The 19797-nt window shown below is 37.6% G+C and overlaps 1 protein-coding gene across 39 annotated transcripts in view; it reads right to left on the minus strand.

Annotated features, from left to right (window-relative positions):
• Nucleotides 1-19171, minus strand: part of TPCN2 (two pore segment channel 2) — a 79994-nt gene extending 60823 nt beyond the window's left edge. For 15 of the 39 annotated variants that reach the window (XR_003257369.1, XR_003257363.1, XR_003257370.1 and 12 more), the window contains exons 1-17: nt 18800-19166; nt 17867-17943; nt 17212-17276; nt 15895-15971; nt 15170-15347; nt 14430-14546; nt 12725-12831; nt 11703-11775; nt 8573-8672; nt 8191-8256; nt 7496-7560; nt 4139-4236; nt 3691-3772; nt 1821-1907; nt 696-815; nt 333-392; nt 116-244 (exon numbers count right to left, since the gene is read on the minus strand). Coding sequence is in view for 19 of the 39 variants with exons in the window: in XM_026089308.1 (XP_025945093.1) it covers nt 116-244; nt 333-392; nt 696-815; nt 1821-1907; nt 3691-3772; nt 4139-4236; nt 7496-7560; nt 8191-8256; nt 8573-8672; nt 11703-11775; nt 12725-12831; nt 14430-14546; nt 15170-15347; nt 15895-15971; nt 17212-17276; nt 17867-17879 (1437 nt within the window). In the remaining 20 variants the exon portion in view is untranslated. Of the gene's footprint in view, nt 1-115; nt 245-332; nt 393-695; nt 816-1820; nt 1908-3690; nt 3773-4138; nt 4237-7495; nt 7561-8190; nt 8257-8572; nt 8673-11702; nt 11776-12724; nt 12832-14429; nt 14547-15169; nt 15348-15894; nt 15972-16165; nt 16189-17211; nt 17277-17866; nt 17944-18799 lie in introns of those variants that run through there. The other 24 variants (XR_003257377.1, XR_003257374.1, XR_003257373.1 and 21 more) reach the window with 9 other exon arrangements.
• Nucleotides 19172-19797: the final 626 nt, after the last annotated feature.

Below are 19797 nucleotides of genomic sequence, written 5' to 3' on the forward strand. Positions count from 1 at the left end.
TTGAATTCAGCACACTGAAAAGTATCATGTAAAAAAAGCATTTCTACTAGCTCTTCCAATTCATAATCAGCCTAGACACCAAATCCAGGAATACAGAAGTTACCAGAAAACTTACCAGCAGAATTCCAGTCAGAAGTCCATCAAATCTATTGCTTGGGTAAGATAAGTATCTTTTTAACCCCATTGCCAAGATTTTCAGCAACATTTCCAGCAGATAGTACAGGATGAAGAAGCAGTTGATAGCCTTCACATTAAAAATAAATAAATAAATAGATTTAGAATTAAACACCTCAGGGAACAGCAATAACCATAGAAACATGGATGCACCTTACCCCTAGGAAGAAGTCATCTCTTTCAGAAGGCTGTTTATCTGCATCCATCACCAAAACCACCTTAAACAACAAGAAATCTGATGAGCCCAGTGTTTCACTGCTGCACAAAAACAGATTTTAAGCACAAGAACAAGGCAATCTGTTATATTTGCACTGTTATACTATTATATTTGCACAGACCTTTTTAAGTAGCTCAGAATATATTCCTTAACTGTAGATATTCTCTTAACACTTTGCATGATTAAAGTATGTCAAACATGGGCATCTGTAGCAAAAAGTGGTTTTCAGAACAGAGACTAAAGAACAAAAACAGAACTGAAATTCGCGGGGGGGGGGGGGGGGATACATGTATCCTTTACTTACACAGATAGAAACAATGTTTGCAAGAGCTACAACATTCCCCAAGTAGCCGAAGTAAGGATGGCCAAAGGCTAACTGTATTTTCCGCATAAAATGTGACTGGTACTCTGGACTAGGAGGATGCTGAAAAGAAGAGCACAAAGGGTTTGCTGAGATATTAAGCATAAGCACTTTAATAACGATGCAGGGAAAAAAACCACACAATTTCAGAGTAAAGAAACAGACTTGTTCAAAACAAAACTTCAAGGCTACGCGCTAAGTTTGACAACATAGGAAGGTGCTCTCCAGTTTGGCTATCACTAGCAAGACATTATTTTTGAATAGCAAATAGGTTGGTGATTATGGCACAACACAAGATAATACCCAAGAAGTGAAGTAACTCAACTTCTCCCATGCCCCAAGCAGGTAAACCAACCACCAGGCTACTAATTTTACACATCTCTTTCCCCTTTCCCCATATTCATCTTCTTTAAGAGATTCAAAAGTCTTAGTTCCATTCCAATGCAGTAAACAACATTTCTGAACCCCTGAAAGTTTTTTTTTCAAGTTGAGAAGACCATTTCCTGCCCATCTTCAAGTGAATAATTAAGGCTCCACATTTATGAGGGAAATGCACTGCCTGTATTTAATACAGGTCTGTCACAGCAAGACAGCAAATGTGTCACAATTCTTTGGAAAACAATTTCCCACAAACCTACTTCTCATTATTTGTCACAACACTTTTCAGAAACTATATGTTGCAAGCCTAAGTCCTCTTCCTCACTTTCTTGTAAATAATCTTCCCATTGAACAAAACAAAAAAGCCAAAAACGCACACCCACACACCTCATCTATTTTGTCTAGCCAAGTCATTTAAAAATGCTGAGAGAAAGAACAATACGCATTTTGTACATTTAGCACTACCTGGCATTTCCAGAATAACTCAGGAAAAGCCCCAAAGCCAATGCCATTTGGGACTATATGAGCAATTAACAAACATTTTAAGATCAATGACAATTTATCATACCCTGTGTTAAAAAATTTTTAAATTCTGTTTAATTTCATGCCTTTATAGCATAATACTATAACTCATTTTTGTTCAAAAAACATTCAGTTATGGTACTTCATAAATAATTGTCAGATACATACTTGTTTAATGGCATCTTTGTCTAGTTCTTCAAAGAGCTTCTGAAACTGGGCAGCTGACAGCCGGTCACAGGAACATGTTTTGAGTGACTTCACATGAAAGAGAAGATTCAGATCAACACCTGCATTAGATATAGCTACAGACAGTGCCAACACCCTCAGATTATCTTAAAAAACTAGGAACGGGGATGTAATACAATCTACTCCAAAAGGTATTAGAGCAAGCTTCAGGATGCTTTGATTCATCAGTAACCTGCCACATGACTGTAGGATTTGTCATGCCCCTTCAATTTTCCCTCTCTTGGATCACATGCTGTTTAAGAAGGAGCATACTCTTACTACAGACTTCAATTTTAGTCTCATCTAGTATTGCCTTTTGTATGTTATGACCCAAGGAATGAAAATACTGTGTTAGTTATCATTGTTCTAGAGACATTATTTTCTGAAAGGATTAAATTATTTTACTGATGGTAATGTGAAGGTGACACTTTCATAGCATACTACCAGAGACCAGCCATGCTAAACACTAACTCCGAGCATAGTACATGTACTGGATTTAAGCATTTAAATAAGAATCCAATGGACAGCTTGGCATAACTACAGAGCAGGGTGTTTATCTTCAGGCAACTTTGTTTACACAGCCCCTGTCCCGGACAATAATGGGCAACACCACACATATACCTCTTCATTCCACTTCCAGGCTTCACACTGGAGCCTGCCAGCTGCTGGCCTTCTATGACCATCAGCTTTAAATTGGCATTACCTTTGGGCAGAAGTTCATATAATATACACATCCAAAAGCTGCTGCAAGGAAATGCTACTGCAATTGTGTTCTTCAAAAGCAATGTTACTTTTGGATAACAATTTTTCAGATATCATACCAAGAATCTCTGCATCTCATATCTCCTATTAGGGATAACTAATATYTTTAATCCCTGAAAACTGTGGCATGAATTGAAGCATTAGTTAAGTCTTCAGTTAAACAAAAGCACTCTTCCTGTAGCCTGACATAAGTCTTAATACCAAACAGAAGAGCACAGCTAAATCCAATGGGAAAAAAAAAAAAAAAAAAAAAAANAAAAAAAAAAAAAAAAAAAAAAGACATTTTCAAATGGTACAAGGGAGCTCCTGGAGAAAGCAGCTATAGACCAGTGAGACGTGCGTTACTTCTAGAGAGAAAGTACAGCAAATGAAAAATTTGGCTCTGCAAAACAGAAGTCTTCATTACCTTTCACTTCTCTACAGGTGAATGTCTCCTGCATCACCCTGGCTGAAGAAGCAGCAATTATAAGATTAATCATTGACCTCTGAGAAGATTTGAGAGCCACAAGTTCAGTTGGTCTAGTTACTAGTCTAGATCACTGCATTTTTAAACAGCTTCTCTTTCATGGTAAAATCAGGACAGTTTTAAAAAGCTGTTTAGAACACGGATCCAATTCCATGAGTTTAATGACAAGACTGGATAAAACAAAACAGACTGTTGCTACCAAGGAACCTCCTTTTGTCCCTATCACCTGACTCAAAAATCATCTCTATCAGTAGAGAACAAAAGTGTTCAACACACACAAACAGCCACCATCTCACAGTCCTCCCCTCTAAAGGAGAGGATTGTCCATTAGTCTTTAAACAAAAGAAGTTTGCAGTTCAAAGCCATTTGGATAGTGGACTAGAGACAGCTTGTTTCCAAGGCCAAAACTTAAATGGACACTGAGCTGGGCCTCTGTTCACACTCTTAAACAGCATGAGGAAGCTTGAGCTGAAAGCTACAACGCTTATATCTATGCTGTGATTAAGGACACTTCAGTCTCCACAGCTGTTGCACCAGAAGGTTTGATAGTCACCAACATGAACATCAAGAAAATTCAGTTCTTACTCTCGTGATGGCTTGCTTGCAACGAGAATCCATTTCAACCTTCTGCAGCACTTGAAATAAGTCCCCAGCACTGACATACAACCTATTTAAAAGAAAAGATGACTGGCTTAGATATCCTGAAACAGAGTAGTGACTGTTTGGATGACAAAAAATGACTGTTCCAAATGCAAATCCCACCCTTCTTCCCTCCCTCCAAAAGCAGATAAAATTAGAAGTAGAAATAAACAGGAAATAGACTCCATAAAAGTCCCAAAGATAACTTCAAAAGCATGTTATAAGCATCTTGAAAGAAGTAAAAAAAAGAAAGAAAAAAAAGCAAGCAACAAACTGTCATTTCCCCATATAGGTATCCTTGGCAAATACATTAAACAAGAGGACCAAAAAGCTACTATTTTATCCTTGATTAGCTACTGTTGTAACTGCAGCTGTTGTAACATCCTTCACTTACTCTTGTGCATTAGCAGGAGTCTCTTTCAGGGGACAAAGTACTTCAAATGCAGCCCGGATTCCTAGGCGTCTCCTGAAGAGGGAGGACTGAACCGATTTCTGCACAGCAGAAACATCAAGAAAGAACAAACTTACACTAGCTTAAAAGAAATCCAACAAGATGAGATGAATGAAAAGGCCTCTAAATTATTTGCCCAGCCCTCAGATAAAACCTACTGCAAGCCTCAGAATGGGCCTTATCTGTACAATTATAAATAATTTTTCAGGAAAGCAAGATACCGCTTTCTTTCTCCCTCTTCCAAAATCCCCATCTTTAGGCACTACATTTAGTTGCCCAGATACTGGGTCCAATTGGATAGGCACTCTACATTTTAAAGGAATTCCACTAAAACATCAAAGGCTGAAACCAGAGAAGCCCATTCCTACCAGAAGGACTTGGGGAAGAAGAGGGCTTCCCCTCTCCCCCTGCAGTATTAGGACCTCTGGTCAGCTGATAAATTGATCCTCTGGCACCCCCTCAGACTTGTGATTAGAGATCAGAGTAAGAGTCGCTAGCACTCGCTTCTTCCAAGAACTCTGCATAAAGAGAAGGAAGGAAGAGAGCAAGCAAGCAGGCAAGGGAGTTCAAGTAAACATCCAGGCCAGGGTTTATTTTTAATTCTGGCCTGCACAGGCCTATTTTAGAGACATGGCATCAGCAAAGTTTGAATGTTCAGAAACAAACACATGCTACTATGAACAGGCAAGAGTTAAACAGCTTGTGATCCTAACAAAATGCAAAAGTCAGATCCACCAAGTTTTTTGTACTTAAACTGTTCATAGCAATCACTTTCAATATGCCTCTCAGCTACCTTACTGGAAGTCAGATTGTGGCATACTCTCACATGGGGAAGAGGAAAATGAAGAAGGAAGGGAAGGAATGGGTAGAGGAGGAGGAAAGCAAAACACATTCTTCTTTGCACATTTAAATACCTCTCTCTCACAAAAGGGTGGAGGCTGTTCCTCCCATTTAACACTGCATAAGGCTTTACTGTCCAACAAACCTCACCCTTTCCCTGGGCCTCTACTGGAGCAGCTTCCCCTTCACTTTCCCCCAAGTCCTGGTCACCACTTCTCTCTCCCATGCTCACTGCTCTGAAGGGCTGAAGGAATTCTATAGGACTACATATAAATGGCACACAGGGCAATCACATCTAAAGTTCTTCAAAAATGTAACCAAAGGAAATAATGGACATAAGAAAAGAACAGGAACTCAGTGGGGTACCGCTGTTCATTCTAAGCTACAGATACCATTATCATATTGGCATAAAGGGAAAAAAGCAAAATCTGCAGCTCAGAGGTTTAGCTGTCTGACACAAGGCCTGATTTTGTGTAGCACAGCCAATACCTTGACTCAGCCTTATGAAAAATATTGCTGTTGAGCTGTGAAACTACACAAACTATGCAGGAGGAAATTGAAAAAATAAACAGGTGGAAGCAAACCTGTTGACAAATTGTATTAACTCAAGGACTCAAGAGAAAAATTCCACCTCAAAAGTTATAAAATCCAATTTTTAAAAAAAACAAACAAAAAACCCCACACAGTTAGAAGACAGCACCTCAGCAAGATCACAGCTCAGCCTGTTCTGAGGAGCAAGAGATTGACAGCTGTCCCTCTGACTGATGACTGCCTGACCAGCATTCAGCTGTGTACCATCACTGTGAAAAGCATTTTAATACCTAGCCTAACATTCTGTTAATTCTCCTAATCAGTGTGTTTCATCCAGTGAACTGTGATGCACTCACATGTTTTCTATTCACTGCTAGTAATAAATCCAACTTTGGAGATCTCCAGCTGCACCATGCAGCCTCCTAATCCTCCATCCAGTCAGTTACTTCTTTTCGGTATCGGAGGGGAAATTCACAGATTTTATCTTCTTGAAATATCATCTCAGTTAGTTCCAATTAAAAAGATCCTCCATTTGACTTACATTGTTCCTGCTTCCTAAAATACTTTTGCCTCACTTCACGACAACTCCTCTCAAGATTGCTCAACTGTGCTATCTCATCCAGAAAACAAAAGCACTTACATCCTTTCCTGCAAAGGAAATCCAGATTACATTTTTTACATTGTGAAGACTAAACAACTAGCATAAGTAATGCAACAAAGCCTACAACACATCTTGTCAATAAAGGAGTAGGAACTCTTTTAGTAATGAGTTCAAGACCAAGAAACAAATTGCCACCACAGATTTCACTCTTATTTGCACAATTTGCAAAGTACACTTACTTCCTCAGCCTTCACTTCTCCAATATAGATATATAGGGTCAAAAAAAAAAAAAAAAATCCTTACACTACACATGCAATTGATATTCCACAGAAAGGGAAGAATCACACATGATCAGGCATCTTCCAGAAGCATTACACCAATGACTTTATCATCACATGGAGAGTAAGCACAGTTTCCTTTTATTTGAAAATGAATACTAAGAATAATTACTATACCAGGCAGCAATTCATTTTTATATCATAGCACAATAAGAAAGGAAGAAAGATTAAGCAATAAAACAGATTAGTAGTTCCTTAACATCTGCTGCCTAAGTACTTCCAGAGAATCCAAATCTTGCAGCAATTCAGTGGTTTCAAACTAATTACAAATTACATCAAGTACCCCATAAAGATCAAGGTTTGCACAGGCACACAAGGAACAGACTATCATTGCACTAGATTTCCTCTGAAATCCTAGTTCAAAAGACCAGGTACCCACATGCAGATAGCTTATAGGCAACTGCCTCTGGTAAAGTCAAGCCAAGACTCAAATCTAGCTTCTAGACAGGCAGACTGCCCTAGTCACTCTGTCATCATGCCTGCCACCCCACTAATCACAAAGTGGAATGACAAAACATGGAAAAGATGTTTCAGTCACCATTTCTTTCTTATTGAAGTCTTCACATACTGTGCTGCTCAGAGAAATTTTCAGTGCTGCGATTTGGAACAATAGCTATTAAAATAGTACAACTGGTTCTCCACATACAGACCAAGCTTAAATTACTCGTAGTCCTTGTTCACACACAGTTTTTAATAAGAGTCTGATTATTTTTACTATAATGGTCAAAGCTGTAAATCCTCAGCATAGACACAAGGGTACAAGCAGGTAGTTTTCTCATGGAAAGGGAACATGCTACAATAGCATATAGGGGAAGAAATCTACGCCAATCTAAAGAATGAATACTAATCTAAAGAATCTTTAGTCTCTTGAAACCATATCTACAACAGGAATGGACATGCTGCTTACTATACAGCTTAAACTTTAAATACTCAGAACTTTGGGGTTTAAAGGTTATGATAGGACACAGAAACTGGGAACATTTTACTCACCAGAAGATATCCTCGAAACTGGTTATATATTATTGCTGTCAGCAAGTTCATCAGAAACAAGTTGCCTTTTGGAAAAAAAAAAAAAAAGGCAGTGAAAAATACTGAAATACATTTTTGTTTTTCAAAGGTGTATCATATTTCTCTTATTTTAGGCCACTGACTATTTACATCTAAACGGTTCCACATTTTGGAAAGTACAAAACCTGGATTCTAACTTTTCTCTTTCAAAACAGTATTAGAAAGGTTTCACAGTTACCACAGAAAAGTCACACTTACCTGATAAATCAAGCATATTCCCCAAACAATGAACTAAGCTACAAAAGCAACCATCTTTTTTCCAAAGATGGTTGTGTTGAATACAGAAATTAATGAAGATTTCTAAACTTAACAAAATTTTCCATCCTAAGAGCTGAAAAGACGTTTCAGTGTTTAAGTTAATCGGACCTTAAAATTCAAAACAATTAGGTTTCCCAAGTTTGATTTCCAAAAATTATGTTTGGGGGGAAAAAAAATCCACACCATTAACGAGCACCTTCCATGACAATTAATTTGCAATACACTATGGGGTAATTGGAAGAAACAAAAAAGGATAACTTTGTGATGAAATGTTTCTAGAAAAATAAAATACTCTTTAGCTGATATGCCTATCATAAGTTACAGTGCATTTAAATTACTGAAGACAAGAGGTGACTTACCTAATACAGTGAAGAGTATAAAGAAGATTGAATAGGCTCGATTCTTAGAATATGCAGGAAGCATCACTGTATCAAATTCAAAAACAGGAGAAATTAAGAATTTTTGTGCTTAAGAGGAAAAAAACAGGAGACTTCTATCCATTTTCGAAAATTGGTAAAAACTCTTACATAGCTCCACTTCAGAGCTGTATATTTAAATTATACCAAAGAAAAGACAAAAATCTTAAGAGTTACTTAAAGGCAAGAAATATCTTTGTAGAAACTTCCTCTAGCAATGAGAAGAGCTATCAGATAAAAGAATGGTTATAGCAGTTTGGAGACATCTTACTCTACTATCCATAGAAAATAGAGACCAGAGTTATTTCTGAAACAGATTGCTCACCATCAGGATTATTTGCAGTAGTTAGCAGCACCAGCAGTGAAGTCAGTGAATCTGGCAAATTCCGAAAATACCCCACCCATTCCTTATCCTGCTGGCCATCCTAGTCAAAGAGATGTTCATCTTTATCAGAACAACACTGAAGAATCACTAAGACTGTCTTACCAAGGAAATCAGTTAAAAATGAGTTTCTGAAACACAGATCTAACACATGCAAGAAGCATGAGACAAGCACAAAACTCAGACAATGAGTAGAAATGAAGTGCAATCACCTCACTTATTAATGACCATTAAAACATAAGGAAGAACAGCAAGCTCAGACAGACACAGGAGGTTCAAAACAGAAATGAGGTCTAGCTATGCCTCAGACATATGCCTCAGAMGGACAGTAATGTCACAAACAGGCAGTACAGGAACCAAAAGCCACCCTTCATGGATAGAAAAAGCATCATCTCTTAGCCTGCGAGAAATATTGAGGTACTGGAGCTAGCAGGACCCCCTAGCCATGATAAAAATCACAAACATAAGAGACCTTAAACATAGACTAATACCACCTTTGGTCTCAACTCACATTATAAAGCTGCATGCTTTTTATTCCAGCTATATCACACTGCACTCCATTGTGGAAGGAAAACTAATACAACCCTAAATTGTGCTGCTCTCTAAGACTTGTCCAAACGTAATTTGAGGACAAAATTAAAACAGATCTTGTCTATACTGAAGAGCAGAAACAAAACATGGATGGTGACAGTTGGGTGACTCCTCAGCCTCCTCAGTAACAGAGAACTGCCTTACTAACTACTGTGTTGCAAAAGATTCTTGAGTACAGCTCAAGAGCTGCTCTCAGACACCTACAGCTTTACTAGCACACTCACTGCATGGGTCATGTCTACTTCACTTCCCTTTTGAGCTCTGAATAGAAAGCCTCTGACACCCTCCAAATTAGTTATTTACACAAAAGCTACTCACACTACTTGGAACAGACATTTTCTCCATTTTCCGGTCACTTACATATGGACTGGAGGCTTTGTTTTGAATTACAGTAAGCTCAAGATTTGCACAGAGCACAGCCAGACAAGTTTTAGGTCTCTCTTCAGTAAAGTAGGTGAAGGTGTGCTTGAAGTATGAGCACGAGGCTAGCCCACACCTTACTGCACCTTAGTTTAGATCACAGTAAAAAGGAGAGTGCTATGACTACCATTAGTATACATGACCAGAATTAGAGAGCATTTGGAAAACATGCAACTGTTCTATTTTGAAAAAAATGCATTAAAAGAATGAAGATTCAAAATGCCACATACAGTATCAACTGAAACATCACATACAGTTTAAGCATCTTGGGGGAAAAAATACAGAAAGGTTCTACAGAATATAAAAAGTACTTTCAAGTACTTTGGTAACTATAATCATTGAAATTATTTTGTGGCTCAATACAAACATCAGCCACTCGGCTACAACTTTGATGGCAGCAAAATTTTCGACAAGAACGTACTGGGAGGCAGATCTTGGATCAGCAGCATTTTTTTTTCCCCCAAATTCAAGTAGAGACAGTTAAAAATGCAGACTGCAAACATGAATCATGCAGTACAGAATAAACATCCCTTGAATCTGATTAGAAGACTGGAAAAATGTAGCTTTAGAGGACAAACATAAGACTGCAAAAGCCAGAGGAATTAATTTTGTTATTAAATGTATTTTTAAAACATTCTGAGTATTTTGCCTTGTTAAATACCACAAAACTGGTTCATATGGATATTAGGCTAGAGAACCAAAGAAAGGAAAGATAGACAGCTATCTACAATTTGTTAGTTTTCACCTAAGTTTATACAACATTCATACAGTTTAGGCACACAAAAATATATTCCCATCTGCTGAGAAAGTTTATAATTGAAATCAGACATGACATACAAAGATAACTCAAGAATACAGCATGCAAGTAAACAAAGGGAAAATGTGAGGAAGGTAAAGATCTCTGCTTATAATTCCAGAAATTCTGTAACACAGGAATTTGAGGAATTTGCTGATCATAAGAAAAACTACAGGCAGTCTAAGTGCAAATTGCATCAGAACAAAGATACAAAACTGAGATTAAGGAGAAGAATAATATTACTGGGAGAAGTATGCAACAAAATCTAGGTGATCATAAGAACACATTTATAGAAGGCCTATAAAAGTAAGGATAAAAAAATTGAGTTTAATACAACAAGATAATTCATAAAAATATTACAGGAAAGGGGACATACCAAAGCACTGGAACACAAAAATCACTTTAACCACAAAATTTCAAATCTGCTTTTTGGGAAATGGGAAGAGAAGAAACAGGGGAAGAAAGAAAAATTAGAAGTCAAAAAGATCAGGGCAATGCAGGTGAAAAGCTAGCAAAGCATGGCCAAGGAAACAAGTATTGGGAGACTACAGGATATGAAAACATAGAAGAAATTAAATTAAGCAAGAAATTAGATAAGGAGAGGGAAAAAGAAATGAGTGACATAATATAAACAAAAAAGTGACAACATTAGAATTCTTGGACAGACAACAGCATGGGAGGTTTCAACAGAAGTAAAGAAAGTAACTGGAAGGGTCTTGTCTAGGGTAGCCTCTGCCACAGGCAGATTTCAGATTTCACAACTGTAAGAATGACATCAGTAGCAACAATACAAGGGACCACCACCATAAGCAAATAAGGATGCTAACAGGACTTTAGCACTGAGCCATCTATGCTTGCTATAAGCAGCAGAGCTAGACTAATTATAAAATAATGTGGCACAGCTTACAGCAAGAGTGAAAAAAAATCAGTTATGGGATGGGAAGAGTGTTGCCACTTTAGAAACAAAGTGCGGTCTGGAAAACATTCTTAGCTAAAGGATAAACAGATTATAACACTATTTTGAGGGGCCTTCTAATGCACACCTTCACAAACAGCACTATGCATTGGTAACATGCGCACTTTAAAACTTTCTAAACAGGCTTTAAACTGATCCCAGTAAGTCTGATGAAGTAACATGACCTTTACAGGGAAAACAAGTTTCACCAGTCTGATTAGAAAACCACACATGCAGCAGTTACCTGAGGAAAAAAAAAAAACGAAAAAAAAACCACTGAGATCTACCACAGCATAAATACAACTGGTTACCTTTGTTCGAGCAAACAGCAGCATGGCAAACATGGTAAAGAGAGACAGATGAACAGCTAGTAGCAGAACAACACTATCAGAAAGAAAACATATGCATTAATATCAGCTCTTCTGCTAAAGATGCTAAGAACACCATATACAAAAACCCTATACTATTTTTAAGAAACTAAATGGAGATAACAGACATCTAAGTCTTGATTCAGTGGAAAAAAGAAACAAGAAAAACCCAACTCCCTTCAGGACCCCTTAGTTGTGAGGTCAGTGAGATTCCAGCATCTGCTTTTCTAAAGCTAGGATCATATTTATGTCTTCAATCAAGATACAACATCTCAGCTTGCATACACCTTTGATTTTCCTGGGACTTGGTTAAAAACGTAACAGGTAAGGATAGATGTTTTATAAACTGTACATATAAATAACCTATATGCACAGGGATAAATCTCCTTCAAAAAGCATCATATTCTCTGGTTATGATTTCACCTGATGGATTTCCAGTTCAAAATTTCTAATAAGACAACAGGATTTAACACATATATTGCTAATACCACTTAGAAATGAACACTGAAGCAAAGCACTCTATAGAAGATGAGTGTAAAAAGGCATCCTGTTGTTTGGCATTCATGACCAGGAGAAAAGAACATGTATGTCCCACCCACATCTCTGAGAGGCTGCATTGGAGAAACATGACATAGACCTTTGACTAGCTGATGCTTCAGTTTTTCCCTTGTAAAAAGGCTGTATGTAACACATGCAGAATTAATTAAAAAAAAAAAAAAAAACACACTCAACTAGCATCAAAAAGAGTATCTGTCATGTAAACAAAGTCATATCACATGTATTCCAGAGAAATTTGGAACAGACTTAGGAGAAAGAAGTTCCCACAACCCTCAGTCCATCACCACCTGATCTCACCAACCCACTTACCTCAGCTAGACCATCAAGTTACTCAGATTACATACATGAGAATACTGAGAGTAACTAGACATATGCTATGAAAGGATGTTTACTATGCTATTACCTACCTTGCCATTTCAGGCAAAGTGCTGTTGATGCTTTTTAATGTTTTCTTCATCATAGAAGAATTCTGAAGGAGAAAGAAAGGCCGAAGAATTCTTCTTATTCTCACACTCTGCAAAAACAGACCAACAGATTGAATATTGAGTTCCTATAATATTAGCATCACAAATATTTTTTAAGGCATGTTYGTTTCAAATATAGGAATTAACACATAGGAACAAAATTAACAATGTGACAGAAAGGCTGTGCTCAAAAGCTAAATCTGTCCTGCTGAATCACACAAAATGCAAAGGAGATTTTATAAATATAGGATGCCTGAAACTAAAAGAAAGAGATTGCTTTAAACCATGCACATTGAAATTTTAATAGCCTCACCAGGCCACTCATAAATAATCCAACTTTACTGCTGTGTAAATACAACACAAAGGTCAAGAGATGGCATTTCATATATTCTGCCAAGGTCCATTTTAAGAAGGGAATCACCAGCAAGCTACTTTCAATAAAGAAATAGATACAAATTTTGAAAATAAATTTGTCCATTTTCAGTTTTCAGCCATTCATCCTTCTTCCGTTTTTCTTTTTTTGACCAAAGCGCCTCCTATTGCCCAGTATTTTCTCCCTCTGACAAGAATCAGAGGTGATCATCTCAATTTTCTTTAGCATATGGTAAAGCAATTAAGCTGTTCCATTCCTGCATTCAAGATGCTCTGTCCAGCTTTCAAATCATTTGTGACTCATCTGCAACTTCAAGTATTTTAATATCTTGCATTTTAGTATCAGTCTTCCCAAGCCCATGTATAACAGCAGAAATCACTTTCTTCCTCAGTATTCCCTTGTTCATACATCCCAGCAGGTAAACTACTCCTTCTGCCACACTTTGTATTGGAAGGTCCTGCTCGACTATTTGTCCACTATCGTGCTGAAAGATTTTTCAGTCACTTCTTTCCAAGACACATTCCCTGCTCTGTAAACACAATCTTCAGCCTAGTTAATTAACTACTTTTGGACGTATTATATTTATTTTGCTTGAATATCAAAAGGATATGTGCATATTTTCAAAGCAAGTTAGGTGCTTATAAACTTAAGCGACATGTTCTTTCAACATTTTAAGATGATCTCCTTATTATTGTATCACATCCTGGTAAACAGCAATCACTGAAGCATGGAAAACTAAACAGTGGACCATTAAGAGTAGCAACCACATCCAACCTAATCATGGTTAATTCAGACAATTTGAAAAAGGTTTGAAAGATATCTGCAGGGCATTGATAATGACTGACTTGAAAACTTACAATTGTTTTGAACATTACAGCTCTTTCTCTTAGAAAGCAGTTGTTATACTGTACAATTACCTTTTACCCAGATATCGCTATCATTACATTTACACATTCAGACTCTGCAGATGAATCAAGTCAAGAACATAATTCTCTCAAACTGTATGACAAAATTTCTGCTATGCAACCAGATTCTCTGTATTTTTTGAATGCTAACAGGCTATTTATAACAGCAAAGCTTTATTTAATTTTACAGATGAATTTTGTATATTCTCCAGCTACCAAAAGCCTGAAAATGAGCCATTTCACCCTCCACTTAATTCATAACCATAACACATAAGCCCTATTAAATATGTCCTTGCAGCTTCTCCTCCTCTGCCTCTCTCCATAGCTACCCTGCTGATTGCTTCTACAGCAAGTGGCAGGCAGTTCTTACCTCTGTGCAAGAAAAGCTTAGCGATACAACCCAATCAGCAAGGGAAACAATTAATGTCAGGATATAAGCCATCAGCCATTTAGTTTTCCGAAATTCTTCCCATCCAATTAAATAACTCTGGAAAACAAAGTTTATTTTCATAATAAATTCCAATAACAAAGTCAGCACTGATATTTTTTCAAATATTGATAGTTACATCACTGCTCATAAAGATCTCCCTGAAATCTGAACAAAAGTACACTGACCAGAGATTTTTTTCTACAGGAACTAAATAAAGGTCAATGGAAGTGAGAGCTGCACACAGCCCATTTGTGAAGAATCGTTTGCATCTATTTAGTAACCACAAAAGAGACCTTCCAGAAACAAGAAGTATCCAAAGAACAGTTCAATTTCTAATTTTTTTTTTTTTATAAACTGGCACGTATTTGATTATTGCAGATCCCATTTTTAATAGCTTAATACAAGTAGCCAAGCCAAAATCATTGATTCCATGTGAACAGAAGTTTGTATTTCTAAGAAATACCAGTAGACCTTTTCAACTAAAAAAATGCACTTGCTAATTTTTCCAGAAAGTAAATCTTCAATATATCAAAGCAATCTCATCATACAAATCTAAAACTTGCATAATACTTCTAAGTCATTTTTCCCAATATATAAAAGAGAGAAAAAACACACTGACTATCTCTACTCAGTTGCCCAGCACACCTAGTATTTCAATATCAGATAAAAGTGACACTCACCTTCACTGATACATCAATCATGAACACAAGGAAGCAAAGCAGCTCAATGCTTTCTGTTAGGCCGCACGGGGGATTCCATGGAGGAAGGCGATATCGTATATCTGATGTGACAGTAAGTGAAGAAGGTGTTTCAATGAAAGCCAAAGCCAGGATTATAGTAATGGTTAAACTCAAAATCCTGTTTGGATACAGATTAAAAAAATGACACACAAAAATGAGACAGAGGAAGAACAGAAAAAAATATTTATAGTAAAGTAAGTTTCTTAGAATATCAATTTTTATAATGTTATATTTAATACAAATGGCTTACACCACAACACGGCACTTAAGATGCTGTTGTCTGCATTAAAATAAAAACAATCAAATATTAGGTGGTGTTCCTTTTCAAACTAACATCAGCATACAATCTTACTGCTATTTAAAATAGCTAGAAATGGAAACTTTAAGAATTTGAACACATGATGCTGTAAATCCACCACTCATGTCAATAGTCAATCATGCAACAGTCCTACAGCATTCCAAAGAGCCATCGACATGACCACATCTTTGCATGTCTTGTTACTTTCTGCTTCTACCATGTGCACATGTAATCATCTATTTATTTCCTTGAGCAAGTTCTTTTAAGGATAAAAACACAATTATCTAATTAACTAACAGGGATGAAGAATAAATTTTTTAAAACTTACTTCTAAACTAGAAATGGAAAAAGAATACCAAGTTCTCACCACTGGCAAATTCTTGAGTAATACCACCGATAAAGCCATAGGGATTTAGAGTCCACACGGTGATTTATAGACCGATACTGAAAGTAGAAAGCAAAAAGGATAATTCAAACATTACATTTGGTCTCTGTCTCAAAGACAAAGATCAAGTTACCAAAATAAACCAAACCCTAATCAACAACAGTTCAAATCTTCAGACACTTTCAGTTTCACAGTAAGATACAGAAATTATTGTACATGTTATTATTAACACGGCATTCACCAATGATTGTACCTTCTTAACCTAAGGATCACACAGTAGCAGTTGCTCAGATAATCAGACGTTGCTGCAGCCATCTGAAGCAAGTGTTACTATCACCATTTTACAAATAACAGCATCTGTAATAATAATTCAGTGCCTGTTGTTTGTCCACTAGCTAAAGAGGTGCAGTCATTTAGCTCACTTCTCTAGCATTCATTCCATTGAAGGGTCTCCTTTTGTCTTTCCCATCCAAGAAGCCGTAAGATGCAAATGATTTAATTCTGAAAATAAGAGCTAGCCTAGATTTCAACCTAAGTCTCTAAACAAAACCTGCCTTAAGGAAGAGCCTGTCCTTCTTCAGAATGGGCCTGCTTTTGCCACAATCTGTGCAGCTGCTCCTTGCAGCCACTCCGGCGCTGCTGTTACTCTGCCTCCTCCAAGTACCAGCTTCCGGAAACATGAGCAGACCTTAAATGCATCTGACGATCCTCAGAAATCTCCCAAACAAAAGTTATTTGAATACAGCAAAAAAGCTCAAGAAACGTCTTCTAACATTCCCATTGCCTAGGGCTACTACCAGGAAGGTAACAGGATCTAAGAATATGCAATAAAGGCCAGTAAAGGCAAAAGAGGATGAAGGAAGGCTTCCAGAGGCGGTAAGCTCAGATAAAGCAACAGAATTCCAGCATCTTGCCTGAAGCTAAGCTCAAAATGCACCAACTCTTAATTTAGGTAAGTAGCTAGGTTTAGAGGCAAATTATAGGGTTTGCTCAGATAGTTTCCCATAGCAACAAGGCCAGTCACTCTTAAACAAAAACAAACCAGCATCCCTTTCAAGAAGCTTAAGGAGAAGATATTATATATTTCAACATAATTACTGCGTGAAAATTATGTTTTTTCTAGGCAGAAGTTCACCAAAACTTGCACATCACAGGAATCTGCAATTCTGATTTTGCATTGTAAAACAAGATGATGTTATGTGGAAGTTGCCTGAACATGCGAAAATCTAAAAACGAGCAGAATGTATGGCAAATATCTAGCATGGGAAGTATAATAGCTAAGAAACAAGTTATATTTACCTGTATCGCATCTTCAATAAATACTACAGCTTGGTTTACATAAAGGTCATTATCAGTTCCAGTAGCTATGAAGTTAAAAAGAAATAAGAATCATTTGTTGTATCTTGGACAAACCCTAGAGCTTGCTTTTTGTTAACAGAAGCACCACAGCCCAGGTTCTCATGATAAAGGGCACTGAACAAGCACAAGAAAAAAGCAAAGATGCAGCTCCTGCCCTAACAAAGGACCAGGTGAGTACAAACATACAAAAAAATTTCTCTGCCACTAAATTAGAAAGTGTTATAGGTAATGAAGCTGTACCTACTGTAATGACAAAGTTAAATACTATGGTCACATAGTGAATATGAACTCTGAGGATGGGAAGGAGGATTTAATTTTCTCTGCATTGTATACACAGTATTTCTCTCTCAAATTCATTTTATGTATGTGTTCGCATATATGCATATGTACACACATGTATAAATTTACAGATATATGCATATATATGTATCGTATATGTACACACACTGACACACACATACTGCGTGCACATTTGCACAGAGCTTTAACTATATTCTACTACCTACAAACTCACTGGGAGTAGTCATTTCTTATTAAACACTTCCCATATACCTCTAATAAGACTGAAATACCGCCTTTCATATTAAAAGCGCACCCAAGTTCATCATCGGACACACAGTTTCATTAGAAATCAGTCGTTCCTTGGATGAGATCAACAGAAGCAGAACGTGCCTAAGGGTTCAGAGACAGAGAAAAAGCCATGCCATAAGCGTCTCCAGCTCTTAAGGTCACCATATTTCTTTATAATATTCCAAATTCTCCCATTTCAAGAGAGATAAAAGTGGAAAAAACTTAACCATGTCATTCATCTTCCTATATTTTGTGACAACACTCCCTTACATTTAAGTTAATTAGCTAAATTACACTATTAATTAAATAGCTATCACAGGACTGGGATATTTCCACACAGAGACAAGCCATAAGTAACACAGCTTGTATTTTGTGACCCTACTTCTTCATCAGTCTTTATCAAGAAAAAAAAAAAATCACCCCTAAATGGGATGGCAAAAACCATTTCTGTTCAATTGATAAAGTATACAGTCGAGCTCAGCCGAAAAAAGATCAGACACTAGTATTTTATGTTTTTTTCATTTAAGGGATGTACTGAAGTTTGGATTGATCTTGTTCTCACTAAAATCAAAAGTTTTCATTCATACGAGAACAGAATTAATTTTTTTTTAATATTTGCTCAGAGTTATTACCATATCAAACAGATCAGAGTTCAATACACAGAAAGAACTGAAAGTACACAAAGTGAAATAAAGAAAAAAAACCCTCACCAAATTAGTTACTGTAGAGCATTTCAAAACTCATTAATGAAAAGTTCACACTAAAATACATATAAAGTAAGAATGAAGGGCAATCACTTTTATCTTTGCTTGACGTTTGATAGTTCAAAGTAACTGATTTACCTAATTAATTAGCCCAAAAAGAGAGAGAAAGATAGTCAGTGCTAAATGAGGAATAAAAGTCTCCCTCAGAGCAAACGGACAGGGCTAGAGACACACAGAATACATGCTACTGCGACCTTCCCAGAGAGGAACCGAGTCCCAGCAGCAGTTCAGGCCATCTGCTCCCAGGAGACAGCGATCATACGAAGGGGTACAATGAGAGAGTCAGTCCAAGGTTAGCACGACATTCTCCCTACTACTGATGAACAATGCCAGAAGCACCACCAATTTCAGTCCCAGATGACTGTGTTCTGCAGGACTCAGCTGCATCAATTTTCTGGGAAATCTGAAAGCAGTTTTTAAACATCATCGCTTATCTCAACATAAGCAACAACACATTTCTGTACTGCCTCTGATATAAACCGCAATGCAAGACTAAACATTAAAAGCACAAGAGAAGCAGAGTTCATGCAACAAAGTGCTTCTGATAATCCTATCTTTTTTCAAGACTTATCACACCAGTGAGGTAAATATAAAGCTGTTTAAAGGAACAGTGTTAGTTAAGTGAATATAAAAAAGGAGCAAAAATTTCAGATTCTTATAGTGCGCAGTACAAGCTTAGCGCTGATCCCAACGATTCCGAAAGGGCAAAGCCTAAGCAACTGCCGTTAACTAAAACAAAAATTACCATAAAACGTTTATTTTTGCAGTTCGCAATTTAAAAAAAAAAAAGCATGCTCCACGCGTGCTACCAAAAGATACCTAATTTTGCAACTCTTAGTCACAGCGAGTGACGCTTATTCACAGCTGATGAGTAAAGCACTGCCCAGCTTGCCGTGCAGAGCCCATGCCCAGCTGAGGGGGCAGACGGCAGGCGGGCAGCTGCGCCGGGACGGGGGGCCGAGCTAACGCGTCCGCTGAATGTCAGCGGGAGCTTTTCAGTCTCTTAAGTGCGAAAAAAACAAAAGAAGTTTCTCAGGCTCAATCAGGGCTGAGCAGAGCGGCGGCGCACCGGAGGAGCGGGGGCCCCGCAGCTCTCGGCGCAGGAGCCGCGGGGCGGCAGCACAGCACGGCCCGGCCCGGCCCGGCCGCCGGCCGCGCTGCAGGAGGCGGCGACGCTGCTTTCTGAAGTTTC

This window comes from Apteryx rowi, unplaced genomic scaffold (genome assembly GCF_003343035.1).
Source record: "Apteryx rowi isolate R43461 unplaced genomic scaffold, aptRow1 scaffold_81, whole genome shotgun sequence".
NCBI classification, from domain to species: Eukaryota; Metazoa; Chordata; class Aves; order Apterygiformes; family Apterygidae; genus Apteryx; species Apteryx rowi.